Source organism: Pholcus phalangioides, unplaced genomic scaffold (genome assembly GCF_987345545.1).
Source record: "Pholcus phalangioides strain wild (caught in Gottingen) unplaced genomic scaffold, Ppha-v1.0 ptg000024l_1, whole genome shotgun sequence".
Lineage (NCBI taxonomy): Eukaryota > Metazoa > Arthropoda > Arachnida > Araneae > Pholcidae > Pholcus > Pholcus phalangioides.
The window spans coordinates 13056049-13074517 of NW_028301616.1; the positions used below are offsets into that span (position 1 = coordinate 13056049).

At 33.4% G+C, this 18469-nt stretch overlaps 1 protein-coding gene across 1 annotated transcript in view; it reads left to right on the forward strand.

Moving 5' to 3' along the window:
• Nup188 (nuclear pore complex protein Nup188) overlaps positions 1-18469 on the forward strand; it is a 79076-nt gene that overhangs the window by 22176 nt on the left and 38431 nt on the right. Inside the window, exons 18-27 of the mRNA XM_089250682.1 lie at positions 124-246; positions 5920-6049; positions 6630-6680; positions 7210-7311; positions 9914-10055; positions 10687-10851; positions 12535-12649; positions 15449-15566; positions 16828-16894; positions 18282-18401. Coding sequence (XP_089106808.1) covers positions 124-246; positions 5920-6049; positions 6630-6680; positions 7210-7311; positions 9914-10055; positions 10687-10851; positions 12535-12649; positions 15449-15566; positions 16828-16894; positions 18282-18401 — 1133 coding nt within the window. The remainder of the gene's footprint in view (positions 1-123; positions 247-5919; positions 6050-6629; positions 6681-7209; positions 7312-9913; positions 10056-10686; positions 10852-12534; positions 12650-15448; positions 15567-16827; positions 16895-18281; positions 18402-18469) is intronic.

An 18469-nucleotide genomic window follows, 5' to 3' on the forward strand; every position in this document is an offset into this window, starting at 1 on the left:
ACTTTTTTAAATTATTCAGTCATTATCAGTTAATATTTGATTTTCTATGACTGCGAGCAAGTAACAGATGATGACTTTATTATTCAGTATACTTCACAAAATATTTCAACCTTTAAATAACAGGGTATTGATAATGGCTGTGGTGTTCTAGTGAAAAAGAGCTTGGATTTATTTCCACTTGAACTACAGTGTTTGCTGAAACTCTCATGCTCTTTGGCCCAATCAGGAAAACAAAGTTCACAAAAGGTACCTGCAGTTTTATTCTTTCACAAAACATATTAAATGTGTTGAAGACATTTTATTTTATATATGTTTTTAGCTAGTATGAAACTGATTTCATTTCTTTGCAATAGATGTGTTGTCTATATTTTTTGAATTTCCCAGAAACTAAGTATAGATTTTTACACAGATTTAATGAAATCTGAAAATGCACCAGAAATATGACCTAACCTTAATTATATGTAATATAAAAAATGTGCTTGAAATCATATACATATAATACATCTATATAATATATGTTTGAATCGATAAAATAAGAAAGATGTGCCAAATCATAGTCTGGACAAAAATTTGTGCCACCAATAGTTATGCATGAAGTTATAAAATGACTGACAAAATAAACTATATAGTTTAAATGATTGAAGTAAGTTTAATATGATACTTAAGTATTAATACTATTGTGTTTTCCCGAAAATAAGCCCTAGCATGGTTTTTCAGGATGCTCCTAATAAAAGCCCTACCCCAAAAGTAAGATTTACCTAAAATCGCCAATGAGATGGATTTAGTATGTCTTTGCAACACATGACGGATGTATTGAACTATATAAAATGATAATGGTTTTATTATTATATATTATCAAATAAAAATATAAATAAATATAATTGAAATTTGTACTTGAAATAAGTTATGAACAAAAATTAAATTTTCGTTAACACCCAAGCAGGCCTCCTTGGATGAGAGGTGAATGCCTACATAAACAGATAAATGTGAGACTTTTATTGAAGAAAAACGAAGGAAATTACTACTCACAGTGTTTCTGATGATAAATAAAAAAACAATATATATGCCCGGTATCAAACTACAAAAGTTTTAGAAAGTTCTATTATTAAACTTAAAAAATGCTGGTTGGTTACATTCAAGCAAATATAACAAAATAGGTTTATTGATTGCTTTTCAAGTTTCATAAACGAACTTTTCTAAAACTTTTATAGTGTAATCTCGGTATATGACATATTCTGGCTTCCAAATGAATGCCATTGTCATAAGCCGGGATTTCACTATAAAAGTTTTATAAAAGGTTTGATGAAACTTGAAGAATGCAACCAATAAGTATATCAGTTACATTCGATTGTGAATGTGACCAATAGACTTATTGGTTTTTTTTTAAAGTTTTGTGAGAGATCTTTTATCAAACTTTATAGTTTAATCTCGGCCATAAGTAAACAGCCAATATTGTTCAGTGCTGAGAACCGAATAAAATGATGAGTATTTCGATGCGCATGGACACATTGCCTCTCATTTGGTTCTGAAAATTTAAACTGAACGTCTCCTGTTTAATTTAAACGACGATACCTTAAACAAATAGTTTATGAAGTTGAAAATTTGTAACTATCATTCAAAAATGCCTTCAAAAAGATAGAGTATTCTATCAAAATATAAGACTTAGCGTGTGATGCCCTAATGCATTTTTCAAAGCAAAAATTATAATATAAGACCGGGTCTTATTTTCGGAGAAACACTGTATATGTCTTTTTCTGCAAGTAATGAGCAGATTATACATTAAAAAGAAAACACATTAGATTTGTGGTGCCATTATATACTGCTGCTTATGTACAGGTTTTTTTTCTGAGAGGTGTGGAATAAAAATTACTATCTTTAAACGTTTGAAAACAAATTCAGAAAAATTGTTATTTTTAAAAGATTTATAGTTGTGTGTGTATATGAACTGTATGGCAACAATTGGAAAAACAATTTGAAATTTTTTCATGTAAAAACAAGACCAATAACCCTTTCCATTCCTTAAAATTTAATGGATGAAATTTAAGTAAAATACGGTAATGTGTAAAATAATAGTACAGTGATTCCTCGGTTTACAAATTTTTTGGTTAACAACGATTTTTTTGAAGTTTTTCTGCCTTGGCTAATGAATACAGATGAAAATTTCAGTTGATATGAATGCATGCACTAACATAAAACAGCCACGTCATGAGCTAAAGTTTTTTACCAATCAAAACAAATCTAATGGGTAACTATCACTTGAGCCAGATTAGTTCATTTCCACCATGAAATTGCTTTCTTTATATACCTCTATTTTTCAGAAAAATTTTGAGTCATTTCATGTGAAATGCGTGATTAAGGTAAGAAAAAATGCATTTTTGCAAAAAATAAAATAAATAAAAAATAATAAAAGCTTTAGACTTGAATGGTTTCCGGGGATATGGTAAGACTCTTAATACCAAACTCAGACCTGCCAACTCTTCAGATTTAGGCAGGTGACTCCGGATTTTTTATCCTCCCTCCTGCTTTACAGATTTGTTAAAATTTGTGTGGATTTTGGCAAAAAATTAGATTTTACGTGAGCTTTCACGTTGTCGTGACGTGAATGACTGCCGCCGTCAAATTAGGGAAAACACTCATAGAGGACAGCTGTGGTAATTTCCATCGAGCAGCCGTAAAAAAGTCTTGGTGACTGCATTTAAGCAAATGGCCGACACTTGACTTTTTGTTTATGTAGCATTTATCGGCAATCATTTATCAGAGGAATTCTTGGTTGCTCAAATCCCGTATAATCGTTATTGTATTTCATTTACAGCCATGCGGTAAACACAAGTTTTTCGTCAGCAGCTTTGTATTTTGAAGTTTTTAATTGTTTCCTCTGATTAAATATGTCTTCAGAAAGAAAATATGAACTTTAGCTATATAAAGCTAAATATAAAGGTTTTAAGAATAGTTCATATACCCAAGATTATCAGTCACTGATAGCATCCACGAAAGAAAACACTTATGTATGACATGAATGTCGCTCTCCACTTGTTAATACAAGATATACAGAAGACTGGATGTTGTGAAGATATTTATTATTTGAGATGTTAATTTTTTAAGGAAGGAAAAAACTCATCTCTGCCTCTACCGGGAGTCGAACCCGGGTCCCTCGATTGCCGGACGAGTGCTCTGACCACTAAGCTACAGAGGAGATAGAGATTTTCCTTCGCTAGAGCGTATATATGCCGAACGAAACCGTGCAATGGACGGTGAAACCGATCAGCTAATAGCTCATGGACGACGAGCCACCAGAGGGCTATATATATGACATGAATGTCGCTCTCCACTTGTTAATACAAGATATACAGAAGACTGGATGTTGTGAAGATATTTATTATTTGAGATGTTAATTTTTTAAGGAAGGAAAAAACTCATCTCAAAAAAATCAGAGATGAGTTTTTTCCTTCCTTAAAAAATTAACATCTCAAATAATAAATATCTTCACAACATCCAGTCTTCTGTATATCTTGTAAAAACACTTATGTTTTATGAACAGTATGTAGATGTGATTTCTCTACTCTGCATGGAAAGACACATTAAATTATATTCTGCTCAGGGACAATGCAGAACCTGTCTGGGGAGGGGAGGATGGTTGGAACTTTTTTTTAATAGATGAAAAAAAAAATTGTTTTCAAAAAAATTTTTGATCGGATATATGAATGCCTATCCCCTTTGGGAGAATTTCTGGATTCCAAAAGTTGGCACGTCTGCAAACTGAACAGTCTGGACATTCCAGGAACTTATCTTTTTCATCTGCATGTGTGCGAGAGAGAAATGAGCTGACTACATCACATAGGACAACACCACACACACTTTTTTTTCACTATGGCTCATGAACCCGACTGCATAGCTTAAAGTAAAATATATATTTGGTTTTTAATCTTCCTTTGAATTCTCCATCCAATTGAGAAGTTGTTAATTTCAGTCTTCTGTCAGCATTTGTCTTTTTTTGCAGTGCTGCTTAGTGTTTTACGTAAGTTTAATTGAAATTTTGGGAAGTTCCTAGAATCAAACAATTTTCCATAGAACCCTATGAGAAATTACATTTCTGCTAATGAATCTGATTCTGGAAAAAATTATCTTCACTCGCCGAGATATCATTGTACTCACATAGGCAATTGATGCAATGTTTAATGAAAATAATACAAATATCAGATCATGATGAAAAGATAAATGCCTTGAAAATAAATTTTTTAAATCAGTGTTCTTTAACTTTTCTACTCGTACTAACCAGTGAAAACATTTTAATGATTTCACAGACTGGGGAAATTATAAATAATTTGCAGACCTGCTGACAGCTTAGTAAAATAAAAACCAATAAAGTATTTTACAGTATTTTACTTACTTAATCTTACATTCTGTAATGGGTACATGAAGGGGTGAAATGGAAACAGCTTTGGTATAAGGGACAGGTTGGCGATTTTCGGCGCCAAACATGTCCGACGACCCTATCAAAAGTCGCCAAGGCCGTTAGACACATTACGGCCCCGAAAAAAAAAATTGCCAGCATAGAAAACAATGGAAACATAAATAAGAGCTGTATTGAGCGAGCATAAAAATGCTAAAACCAACAAGCATAATTATAATAATAAAAATGATTATAAATTAAAACCCAGACTCTCTTTCCGGGAATCCAGGTTCTTATAAATAAACAATGGTCTTGCATGTTGTATAAATAAATATATTCTATGTTTTATAAATTAAAACCCAGACTCTCTTTCTGGGAATCCGGGTTCTTATAAATAAACAATGGTCTTGCATGTTGTTTAAATAAATATATTCTATGTATTATAAATTAAAACCCGGACTCTCTTTCCGGGAATCCGGGTTCTGTGAAATGTTTCCCAGACCAGTAAGCAATCTTGAACCAGTGATCAGACCGGTGATTGAAGAAAAATAGTACTAGAGGGCTTTTGTGACATTTCTCGACATATCCTGTTCTAAAGCATGCTTTTTACAGCGATGACTGTCTTACAATTATGAATCCTCTGCAAGCCATGTACAAAATTTCCCCAATTCTGGCAGTCCTAGAAGATATAGTCCCTAGGCATTATATCTGAAGCAGAATAGACACCTTAAAATGTAAGTAGTAAATCAGATGATTCAGAGAAGTTTGTCAAAGTCACCCTGTCGAAACTGTTGAAATCAGTTGCAATCTGATATTGCACCTTGTGCATACTAGAATACTGCTACTTATTACTTAACCGCACATGCACCTCATACACATTCCTTTACAGAATTTCTAACAAATTGGTACATGAAGGAATGTGTGTTCTGTGAGTGTATGTGTGGCCCCTAACATATTTGACATGTTGCCAAAGTTTTGCTTGTTTGATTTTCTGCTGGTGATGAGAAAATACTATAGCATCTCAAATTAGTGGTCTGCATTAACTGTGTGCATGTCGCTCATTATCCTTGAATAAAATAATGTCATGGTTGTATATGTACAAATTGCACTTGATACTTTAGATGCCATCTAGCCTCCATTAACCTCATCTGAGGCTTTTATGTAAAAGTGAAAAATTTTAAAGTAGTCTGTATTTACTTTAGCCAATAGTCTATACTATACTAAATGCTTGGCTACCAATGGATGCACATTGTGAAAGGGTTATCAATTCTATTTGGATGATACCAGACGTGCCACCTATTTTTGCCTTTAATGCACATATATATTTTCCTGTGCAGCCCTGTTACTCTGCATCATATTGTAGTTCAACAAATTGTCACTTTATAAAATGTAACGTTCCTTTGCATAGTGGTGTATCTGTAGAGTGGAAGCATTTGCAGTATGACATAGAACATTGTTTGCCACCCTGTAGTTCATCTACAGAACTGATTCTTTGTTATCTAATGGATGTTTTTATCTTTATGATACAGGTGCTGAAGCTTATCAAAGGCATCCAGACTTTCTGTGAATTTGTGGAAAATATTGGCATGTCTGAGGCCACACCTTCTAGTGATGGATCTGCACTCAAACTGACAAAAAGTAGAGCAATCTATGGAGATGGTGTGTATGATTGTACTGTTAGTGGTTCAAGATATAGTGCAGGCTAATAATGTGTGTTTATGCCATCTTGCTATTTGTGAATAAAATCATAACATATTATGTATTATAACAGAAGTAATTGGTTTAATTGAATAATTAGTTTCCTTTTTGTCAAATCTGGCTATATCTTGCATCAGTTGTCAAATTTGTGCAAGCTACTGGATGCTGTTAGCAGTATGGTTATTATTGAAAAATTGTGGATTTCACTTTATGTATTATTTTAGTGCTTAGCTTTTACCATCGTGGAACCCGAAAAAAGCTTTCGGTAGAAACCTAACAAAAGAAAATTTATGGGATAGATAGGTATTTCTCAAAATCAGTGTCACTCTCTGGGGAAACAATGTTGTTGGAATATATCTGGGTAGCAGCAGTAGCTATGGGTACAACATAGGAACCTTCTCTCAAGAATGATGGTGATGAGATTTTTTTTCCTTTTTTGGAGAACAGCATGCTAGAATGAATATTCTTTGAAAATTATTCCTTGTATATATTACAATGTAACTTGCTACTAGTGTATTGATTCTATTCTATCTCTCCTCAGAAAATTTGATTATCCATGCCGGCACTCTTGGATACTTAATTCAAGATACTGGTATGTAAAAAATTAGAATTTATTTTATGTCTATTGATTTGTATCAAATGTTTTCTTTTATTTCATATTTTTCGGATACATATGACTGTATATTATGCACATTATTAGGGCTTATGAGAGACTTTTTTCGATAAGATTAAATAAAATAATTTGTATATGAAAGCTTATTATATTACAAGATATGAGATATATACCAAAATTTCATATTTTATTGTTCATTATAACAGTCCAACATTATAAACAAATAGCAAAAAATAGAAATTTCTGATACCAAAAATGTGAAATGATCTAGATGAGAAAAAGACACATGAAATGGTTTGCACTTTTTGTAAAAGGTGTATAGACCTACACTGTGGCATAAAATTTACATGAGTGACCAAAGTTATGTGACATATATTAAATGTTATTACGTGTTACAATGTGGCAGAACTGTTGTTTCCAACAAATCTAAAGTATTAATTCTTGAGTTTGTAGTTTTTTTCACTTTTAATGCCATAATTTTTTTTCTTTTAATTACGAAACAATTTAGAAAAAGGGCAAACTATAGTTCAATGGCAAGTGTCAATAAATGGTTGGCAAGTCTGCTTACGAGAACTGTATATGAGAATTCAGGAAATGACAGTAAATTTAGGTGAGTATAGACATGATATGCATGTATCATAGGCCAGGGGCGTAGCCAGAAATTTCGTTCGGGGGGGGGGGGAACCAAAGTGACAGAACAATGGATTTGGCCATCTTTTCCCCTTTTTTCGGTCATTTTCTCACATTTCGGGGGGGGGGGGGAACCAGACCCCCAAGTCCCCCCCCCCCCCACTCGCTACGCCCTTGTCATAGGCCATGAATATGTAGAACATGTTGAAAAGCCATTTATTAATTTAATCCTTACTATTTAATCCTAAATACAAGGGGTGATCAAATGAAAAGATACGAAACGATGTAAAAACGTAACAGTTAAATATTGCATATTCCGCCATGGGAGAACGTAGCGAGACATCTCGGGATGCGATTGGAGTCTCTGACTGGGATCGGAGCATGCGCAGGAGAGAGCAGAGGCTCTTATCAAAAGCGGCGTCCAAATGATGCGGCAGTCCGTATGAGGACAAGATGGCGTTCGTGTTGCAAAATTCGACGGTTGAGGATCAGCGAGGTGTTATCCGATTTCTGACAGCGGAAGGTGAGAAACCGGCAGCTATTCATCGCCGGATGGTGACAGTTTACAGGGAGAAATGTGTCTCTGACAAGTCTGTCAGAAAATGGAGTGCCCGTTTTCGTGCAGGCCGTGAGAGTGTGGGTGATGACCCGAGACCAGGCCAGGCAAACACTGTCATCACGAGCGATCTCATCGACAAAGTGGACGACCTAGTGAGAAGTGATCAGCGTGTCACATTGCGAATGTTGGCGGTGAAGGTGGATGTCAGCTATGGAACCGTGTGGACAATTGTTCACGACAGGTTGCGATATCGGAAGGTGTGTGCCGCTTGGATTCTGAAGCAGCTCACCGACCAGCAAAAGGAACTGCGTACGGGGCTAGCACTGCAACATCTGTTTCGGTATCAGGAAGACCCCGCTTTCATGGAGCGGATCGTCACAGGTGATGAGACCTGGTGCCATCACTACGAGCCAGAGACAAAGCGGGACAGCATGCAGTGGAAGCATGCATCGTCACCTCCCCCTAAAAAGTTCAAAGCCGTGCCGTCAGCAGGCAAGGTGTTGCTCACCGTCTTTTTCGACGTTCAAGGTCCGTTACTTGTGGAATTCCTCAAGCACAGAAAAACCATTAACTCTGATGTGTACTGTGAGACACTCCGACGCCTACGCAGGTCCATCAAGAACAAAAGACCGGGGCTGCTCACGAAGGGTGTGGTTCTGCTCCATGATAATGCGTGTCCACACGTCTCCAAAGTCACACACATGGAACTGTGTGTTGAACTTGAACTTGAACACAAGTTCAAGTGGGAGCCGTTGGACCATCCGCCCTACAGTCCGGACATGTCGCCCTGCGATTTCCATGTGTTTGGTTCACTGAAGAAACACCTGAAAGGGAAGCGCTTCAACTCGGACGACGTACTCAAGGACGCTGTGAAGGACTGAGTCTCGTCACAGCCACAGGAATTCTGGGAACAAGGAATCCTGCAGCTTGTTCATCAGTGGGATCGTTGTGCTCAGGCCTATGGTGTATATTTTGAATAAAGTCTACATTTGTACCCACCATGTCGTTTCGTACCTTTTCATTTGATCACCCCTTATACTAAGTCCTTACTATTTAAGACTATTTAATATATATATATATATAAAATAAATAAATAAAATTTGATTTTCTTGTGATTTACAAGTTACATGCTTTTCCATGTCAATGCCTCAATTATGGAATCAGAATCAAAACTGAGGAAAATGTAAATTGCAAAACCAGTATTGCTAGAGCTGTTTTTTAGTCTCAGTCAAAACAAAACAGCTCCTGCAAGCTGTATTGCACTCTGTGATCTCATCACACCTTCAAATGGCTAACTAATAGCATTAGAGAAATTTGAGTATGCAGGTTTACTGAGATAACAGCCCCTTCCCCCAATAAAACATTCCTAGTTTAGCAGTGGCTCCTAACATTTATGTCCCTAGGGGCATATAAAGTAATTTTTCATGCGGGTGGGTGACAGATGCATATGGCCAAATTTATTGCTATAAATATTTATTTCAATACTAATACTAATTATTTGCTTCATTTATAATTTATTTTATTTATATTAATAAAAAAAATCACTAATTTTAATTTAAATCAATGTAATATTTTGTGTCTGCGTATGTGTGTGTGTATGTATGTCATATTCATTAGATGATTTCTCTGTCTTGCGTATATTCATTGTTTTGTTTGTTACTTATTTATTTATTATTAATATTTACTATTCGTGTTTGAAAATTAACTCAATAATAATCGTGTCCACCAGTATGGATCGACAACGATCCTTTGGATGGATTTTCTTCGTTTTGGCAATGTACGTTTTATGATGTGATGAATAAAATTGAATTGAATTGAAATGGCTATTTCATTAACCTTAACATACTAGTTTTTATAATTGTTACATAGCAACTTGTTAGTTATTCCCAGATGCCAAGGAAAAGTGTGGCAGGCACCATTGGGAATATTGATATAAAATGAAAAATGATATAATATGAAAAAAAAACTTTTTTTATTTCAGTTTCATGTATTTTTTTAATTTTCATTTTGTTTATTTACACAGATATTCCAGGTGTGATGAACTCTGAGAACTTTGCTACAGTAGTTGTCATTGCTGATCTTGTGCACAGTTTGCTGAAATCTGATTCAAATACAAAAGACTCACTAAAACATATAATCAACATGCTTTTCTTATTATTGCAGAGGTAACTATGCACCACTTCTGATTTTGACATGTCTGAGTCATAGTTCTTACTTTGAGGCTTTTTTGTAGGATTGTTTGAAATTTGTTTAAAACAGTAATATCTCAGTTTGAACTCTTTCAGCTAAAAAATTATTATGGTCTAATGCCATGTTCAAAGTTGCAGTATATATATATAAAATTTTTGTTCCTCCAGTCATTTTTCTGAACATGGCTTATACATACGAACAACTTATAGAAAATGTAAACTAAATTAAGTAATTTTGAAATAAATATTTAATCATTGTAAAAAAATAAAAAATAATAAAACAATTACCTATACATACAGAACTTGTGAAAGGCATTGAATGAGCTTCTTTGCACTTTTTGTCATTAAAGTCAATTAAGCTGGACGAGTTAATAGTAATAATTGCAATCGTGATATTTAATTAAAAAATTCTCAACATTGTGTATTTTTTTCAATTCCAAACTCACAAAAGATGAAACATTTCTGTATAAAAAACCTATTACAAATGTTTTGGATTGATTTCACACAAGTTTGGAAAGGGGGAAGGAAAATAAACTCTTCCTTCAATTTCACTGGAGGCAAGAACTGCTTTGAAATAATTGATATTTATCTCTTTTTTTTTTTTCAGGGTTTCAACTTTTCGAAATCTGCCATTAGATTTTATTTCTAAAATGTTTGATGCATCTGCTGCTCTACACAAAATCAGAGAAGGTAATGTCTGGTCAAACATATCAAAACTGAATTTCATGCCAAGTGTTTCTGGATTATCATTAGAAATCAAAGAGCTTGCTAGGTAAGAATATTTTGAATGTGTTTTTTTCATGCTTAAATTTTTTATACAAGTATGTAACCCATTTCAACTGAAACATTTTATGCTGAAGAATAATAAATAATTGGAGAGGAATATTAATTTAATGTCTTGGGGGGGGGGGGGAGGACATGTTTATTAAACTGGAACTAAAGTACTGAAAAAAAAAAACAGTAGAAATTAAGTAATTAAAAAACTTGTTTTATAAATATTAATGCACAGTATGTTCAGGTTTTTTTAGTTTGATCTTCCCTTGCAATCAAAACTATAGGCTGCAAAAATATAGCTTACACAAATATAAAACATGAATAAGCATATTGATAATTGCCACCCAAAAATTTTATTTGAGAAAACTTGAAAACTTAGTTATTTGAAACACAAAGTCCTAGAAATTTCATAAACTATTTCATAATTGATGACGTTTTGTTTCTGAGAAAAAAAAATGGACTTATCCCATTTCCAAGATCTCCTTCAAACCCAGTTTTGGATTGATAAAGAAATGATCATATCACCATACTGCAATTTATTACCAAGTGAATTGGGCCTCTCTCTCTAGAGCAGTGGTTCCCAACCTTTTTTTTCTTCCCTGCTCCCCCATAGCAATGCGACTTACCTTCCCGCACCCTCCTGGATAATATGTTTTTCATCTGTTAGAAAATTCAGGTTTTTTCTGTGATTGATTACATTAATTATCCAATAATTACTATAAATTCTTTTACTTATTGTTTGTCTTTTTGGCTATGGATAATATTTAATGTTAGCTTCATTTTTTTTTGAAAATTAATTCAAAAACGAAACTAAAAAACATTTTTTAATACTGTTTTTGGGATTTGGAAAAAATGATTCACTGAGTAATTCTTCACTTATTGATTCCAGCCTCAACAACTATAATTCAATATTTCTGTGACACTTGACTGAATTTTTTGACGTTTTTCCAGAGTCATGTGAGTTTACAACAGTATCATAATATATCACGACAGTATCTAAGCACAACATGCTAATAACTCGAAGTACCAATGGAAACAAGCCAAGAAATAGTTTTAAGTAAATAATTGATGGTATTTTTTCTCAACCAGAGTGGAGAATAAGTACGATCGGTAATTGAAGAAACGTTTACAACACAAAATTGGCATGACACATTTGTGCGAGCAGAAGTCAGAAGATGAGGCGTCAAAATATTGTTATGATTCATATTTGTTAAGCGATTGAAAAATTCAATTTTTATCATTTTAATTTTTCTGAATAATCAGCCAACATGCCGTAATTTTTTTCCCATCTTGCACCCCCAAAAATGCTCTCACATACCTCTAGGGGTGCACGCACCCCCGGTTGGGAACCACTGCTCTAAAGAAAGTCATGTTATACTTCTGTCCTCGTCTTGGACAAAAGGGACTTCCTGCAAGAGCAAAATGAGGCACCACGTATCGGTGGTTACCTCAAGTCTAATAGAGAAAAAACTAGTGTATGTCTTTTCCCAGGATCAAAGGTGACCTTCATCATGGTAGACAAACATTTTATCTCTGTGCTATTCGCCCCAATATGTTACTGCTAGAGTGTGCACAAATTATTTGGCATTGGAAATGTACAAAATCTTAATATCTTGCTGTCTGGAATATTTTGATTGAACAAGCCGATAAATTATTCATAAATTTATTTTTTACCCCTTAGTGGCTCTTATGTAAACATTGGGTTACTAGGAGAAATGATTTCCAGCAAAGAATGTGTTCTGGGAAAGTATCCGCTGTGCATTTCTTTTGTGAAGTTTATAGTAACTCTTTCTAAAGTAAGTTTCTGAGTTTTAGGTATTTTCATTTCAAAATGTGTTTTTCTTATGAAATTTTGTAGTTAATATCGCCTTATATTTTGATTGGGTAGACTCATAATGTGTTTGATGCTATTTGATTGAGTGAAATACACAATATGAGGTCAAACCTTGTTCTATTCTAGTTTGAGTAAGTTAAAAGTGTGTATATGCTAGTTTCTGCATTTTTTTATTATTTTCAAGTAAAATGTATTTAGAATATTATTACTATATCCTTAATTATATCCCTAAAAATGAGAAAAATTACTTTGAAAACTAAAAGAAAATATTCCCCAAAAAATGCTATTAAAATAACAAAACAAATTTCTGTAGAAACAACCAGTTATTATGTTAACTGGAGGTCAAAGAAAAAAAAAATCTTATAGTATCTATTGAAATTGCACTTCACATATAGTTAGGAAAATTGATGGCAGATGGCAGCACTACACATAACAAACATTATACAGAAAAAACTTCACCAATAATTCACTACACGCACACACATTCCAACATGTACCAATTCATTAGAGGTTCCGCAGAGGAATATGGATGAGGTGCATGTGTCTGGTTTAGTAGTAGTATCTATTGAAAATCACATTCATTTTCAACATTAGATTTCACCAAATTTTTGAAAAGACAGGATAAACTTCTCTCAACATCAACAGATATTATTAGGGATATTTGGAGGGGAGATCTAATCCATACTGACAGTGTTAATTTCTCTTCAATTTCAGACACTCTTGTAAAGACATCAAAAATGTTTCTACAGGCAATACGTCTGTTTCCAATTTTTCCCAATTTTTTTTTCAAATTTAATGCTATCAAATTGTTAGTACACTGACATTACTGATAGCATCAATGAGCTACATACTTTTCTACAAAGCCTGAAAGATGGAAACCAGAATGCTGAAGATTGATATTATATACGTCATCAGTTTTTCAATGTTCCCAAGGCAAAACAAAGTTTAAGAAATCTTACTGCATGCAGCATTCTTACGAGCCAAAATCATTCAATATGAATTTGCAGATTGTACGAAATTTCCTCTGTAATACATGCTTGTACTTTTTATATAATGAAAATTCCTCTCTCTCAGCATCCCATATCGGATCAGAATTTCTTGAATTCACTCTTTCATTTATTGTTTGGTTAAATGTGGCCAGCTCCTGGGATTTTTAATGAATTCTAAATTTACCCAGAATTGATTCTATATAAACTGTGTTTGTCATCTATAAAGGAAGACACAAGCTAAGTGATGAAAGTAATACACTTTTTTTTTTGTTTAAAATTTTTTTTGGCCCACTCTTTATTTTGAAAAAAAATTCAAAAGTGAAAAATAGCCTTAAAATGCCAAAAAATTTCCTGAAACCTGAAAAAATACCTTAAAAGTGAAAAATGGAAAAAAATGCAAATGTCATCAACATCCAGGCCCTGATTACGAGTAAATCGGTTTATGAATGTTTCACGAGACGAGCAAAAGTTAAAAACAAAATTTTAAATACATTTTGACTTGACAAATGAGATATTTCTTGCAATACGAGTAGTACAGATGTCAAATGATCCTACGTGGAGTAATAATGTGACACTTTTTGAGGTTCTTTTCTATAATCTCTCTAAAAATTATCATATCAGGCTGAAATTTTTGGGCAATATTGCAACACACCTTAGCTTTCAATTTGTTTTTAAAGAAAGTTTTTATCACATAAGGGAGGGAGAATTTTTTTGGCACATTTTTTCCACTCAAGGGAAGGGGGTAACAATGTGCCACATACTTTTTTAAATCAATACACACTCTAAGTGACTCAAAGTACATCTCTTCTGTCTTATTTTTACCTCTTCTATCAAATAGAGAATGTTTTGTTTATGGGGGAAAAAATAAATTTTAGTCAATCAAGTTGCTGAAAATAAATGGGGGAAAAAATACATTTTTTTATAGATTTTACACTAGACAATTTCTTTTAACACTTCATTAAATTGACTTTTCTGTTCATGGCTGAGACAAGCCTCCCCAGAGTCATAAAAATTTGTCATAATTTTACCTGGGTAAAGTTTGCCCTGGTATTCCATCAGGACAAAATCTCCTTGCGCAACCATCAGAATTGCGCTTCACTGAACAGAATACATCAAAAATATTAATAATGAAAATCTGAAATGAAATAGAATTTAATACCCCCTAAAGCACACTTTATTTGAATTATAATGCATAGATTGTAATTTCATTATCATAAAAATATGCCCTTTGGCATTATTCATCTTAGACAGTATGATAAAAAAATAATATACTTATTTGTCCCATTGTTTGGTGGGGGGGGGGCCCATTGTTTAATTTGTGCACCTTCGTCAAGATGCCACTCACTACGGGAGTGACATTCATAGCATAAGCTCATGGAAGACTGTTTCACCCTCTTATTGGGTGTTAATGCAAGCGGGAATTCCAAAGTGAAACCTCCCTTGCCCGGAGAAATACTTGCACCTTCGTTATATACAATAAATGAAAATACAACAAATCAACCTGAATTATATTATTGAAAAGAATCATATCTGGCATGAGGGAGAAGGTCATGGAACGAATCATTAGAGTTTTCTTCATTTTGATGTGTAAAATTTTTCTTTTGTATGGCCACTTTTATAATTTTCTATGTTTCAGTTACAAAAGAAGACATATGAAGTTTGATTGCAAAAACATCCCACAGTTACTATAACCCCACTGCTCTAAATATGTTTCTCTGTACCCCCCTAACCATAAGGTTTTTTTTTAAAGTTATAGAATTCGTTTTTTGCAGGACTTACCTGAAGATGGCGAGAGTAGCTATCTGGCTTGTGTGTTGTACATATTAAGAGAGATTTTTTCTGTTTTCCATAAATGGTTTTATGTTGATCCTCAAGAGAAGTTGATTATTGGTAAGACAAAAAATACTTATTGAAAAATGAAATTATCTTATTTCAGTTGAAGAAAATTTTTGATGTGTGTTAGAATAAATTTATAAAATACGTATGTAAATAGCATATGTGCATTGTTATGGATGAATTAAAAACTATAGCTTCATTCATAGAAATGAATTATTTTTACTAAATGAATATTTATATGTATACAATAAATTTTGATGATGGCTTGGTACACAAGGTTTGAGCTATAGAGAAAGACTTAATTTTTAAAAATATATTTACATTAGAAGAACACAGATGTCGGGGGAAGGGATATGATCAAAGTGTTTAAAATTTTCAATTTGTGGACCATGAGTTATTAATACACTGACAGTCGACTCTCCTTTGATAAGGGAACACCAGTAAAGGATTTTGCAAGGGACAGCTCTAGGTTGTGGTGTTGCAGGAAAAATTTCTTCAATAGGGTAGTAAATAAAAGAAATAGCTTAGCTGCGGGGTCGTGAATTCTAACACAATTGACACGCTTAAAAAGAAATAAAATGCCCAGAACCGGATGAATCGAGAAGCTATCTGTACTTGAACAAGACAACCCTTATCTTTTATGGGCATTTTAATATATATTCTCATAATTTTTTTTCGTAACGCTTGCTCTAGCTGTATTTTTATTATATTGGACATCCATATTTTTCTCATGGGCATCTTCTTTCAGCTACCTCTTTGGGCATTTTACTTGTTGTGGCCTTTGTATTTACTAGCATTTAAACAAATTTTGTATGTTTGAGCTTGATTTTAAGTGTTATTAATAAAAAAATTAAAATGAAGTGGAATGTGAATAAGAAATTTAAAATATGATACAGCGAAACCCTGATATATTGATACTCTGCGGACTAAGAAAAAATATTGTTATAGAAAGATTTATCGTTATATTGAGTATAGTTGTAGCGAGGTTCCACTGAAGTTAAAAAGAGTTTTTTAATCTTTAACTTTGATAACTTTTTTTACTGGTTCTGCAATAGGTTTGTTGTCTGGCTTGAGAGAGTGTAGCCAAATCCACTTGCACTAGTTGGACTATATATTCAGCCTTCATTTTACTGGCTATAGTTTTTATAATCTTTCTATATGAATGTTTTCATCACTTAAGTACACCAAGAATTTTTGTTAGTAATCCAATGGGATCTGCAAAATTAGTTTCTGTGGTTTGCAGTTTTTTAAATTTATATCGATAGCATTTAAATTTTTTCTTTTTCACTTTTTAATACAAATTTTATTTATACAGGACAGGAATGTTTAACTTTGCTGCATAATTTGTTCACTGTAGAAATAGAGGAAGAAAGAAGTACAATGTATGTATATTTTATTATATGACTAATTTATTTGATTTGTTTATTAAGTTCTGTTGCTTTTTGAAGGAAATTTCTTTTTATTGTATCCACCACAATTTTTTTATTTACATGAGAGGGGGATTAGTCCAAAACAGTTTACCCAATCCCGATGTCCATCTGGATAGCAGGTTAAGGAAAGGGTCAAATAGACAGCAAGTTTATAGCAGATTCTGAACAGCAACTTTCTATGTATATATATTTTTTCATGTGTCGCCAAAAGATTGGAGTGTTAGTAGTGGACTTTTTACAGCAGTGGATCACAAATACTTTTAATCCTGGACCCCACTTCCTGGAAATCTTGGTAGTTGCCATGGGTTCCCTGCCTCTAATCGTGGACCCCCTGAAATATTGATGTCCGCCATAGACCCCCCTCCTATTTATAGCAGCAGAAACTACAGCCATCTCTCAGTGAGAATATTCTCGAATAATTGAGGACATTTTATCCAGTACTAGTAAATGTGATGCAATAGCAATGCCATACACTGGGCTGCAAAAGAACTAAATGTTCACACTCCTATCAAGAGATATCACTACAAGTGCAATTTTTTTCAAATCATAACAATATTGATAGTACAGTCTATCAGTGATGCAGTGATGCTTTTGTGTATTAATTTGATTAAAACTTTTTAAGTAATTCTCATTTTTTATTCTATTTGGCATTAATTTTTTTTGTAATTTTACAATTTTGCCATGAATCTCCAGTAAGGCTTGGACTCCTGGGGGTACTTCCAATTGGGAACCTTTGTTCCATAGCATGAATGTGCATCTTGCTACTATTTCTGGCGTATCTCTGTTTCAAAAATGATTCCTACCAAGACTGAGTTGGGGGAGTATCAAACTTCTGACACCTTTGAGCATCCTTTGATATAGTAAACAAGTGTATTATTGATATGAGTTACTGGGCTCCACAATTTTTTTTTTCCAGCTTTAGTAGGATTTTCATGTGTTCAGGCATATTTTAAAGTTTGATTTACAATGCTCCTCTTCACTACTCTCATTAATGAGTAACTTGTTATTAGTTGAATTGTGAACTGCAAATCAAACATTAATTCATTTTTAAGAAAGATTGAATTGTCGTTCCATCATAAGAATTTAAATCTTGGCTTATTTACAATTTTGAAGCATATTCAACTTTTTTTTTTGAAAAAAGAAAATTAATAAAAAATATTGAATTTACATGCATAGTGGTGCATGGAATCACTGGGGGAAGGGGTTCTTATTCATACTTGTAATTTTCACATACCATTTTATATTAAAATTTATGTCTGGCCAATTTTTTTCATTGAAAAATGTGGGGTCCTATTTCCTTGAATGAGAGTGTCACCTGTGACTATTATTTTATTTGTAGGATTAAAGTGAAACAAATCTGTCTATTCAGTCTCATGTATTATGAAGCTGGCCAGACTCTTTTACGTATTATATGCACAGGTGAAAGTGTCATACATCAGACAATATTGAGGCAAAACAGGTGAGTTCCAACATATACAATTTATGCTTATGAGAAAAAAAATCATGATAGTGTCAAGATAATTCACA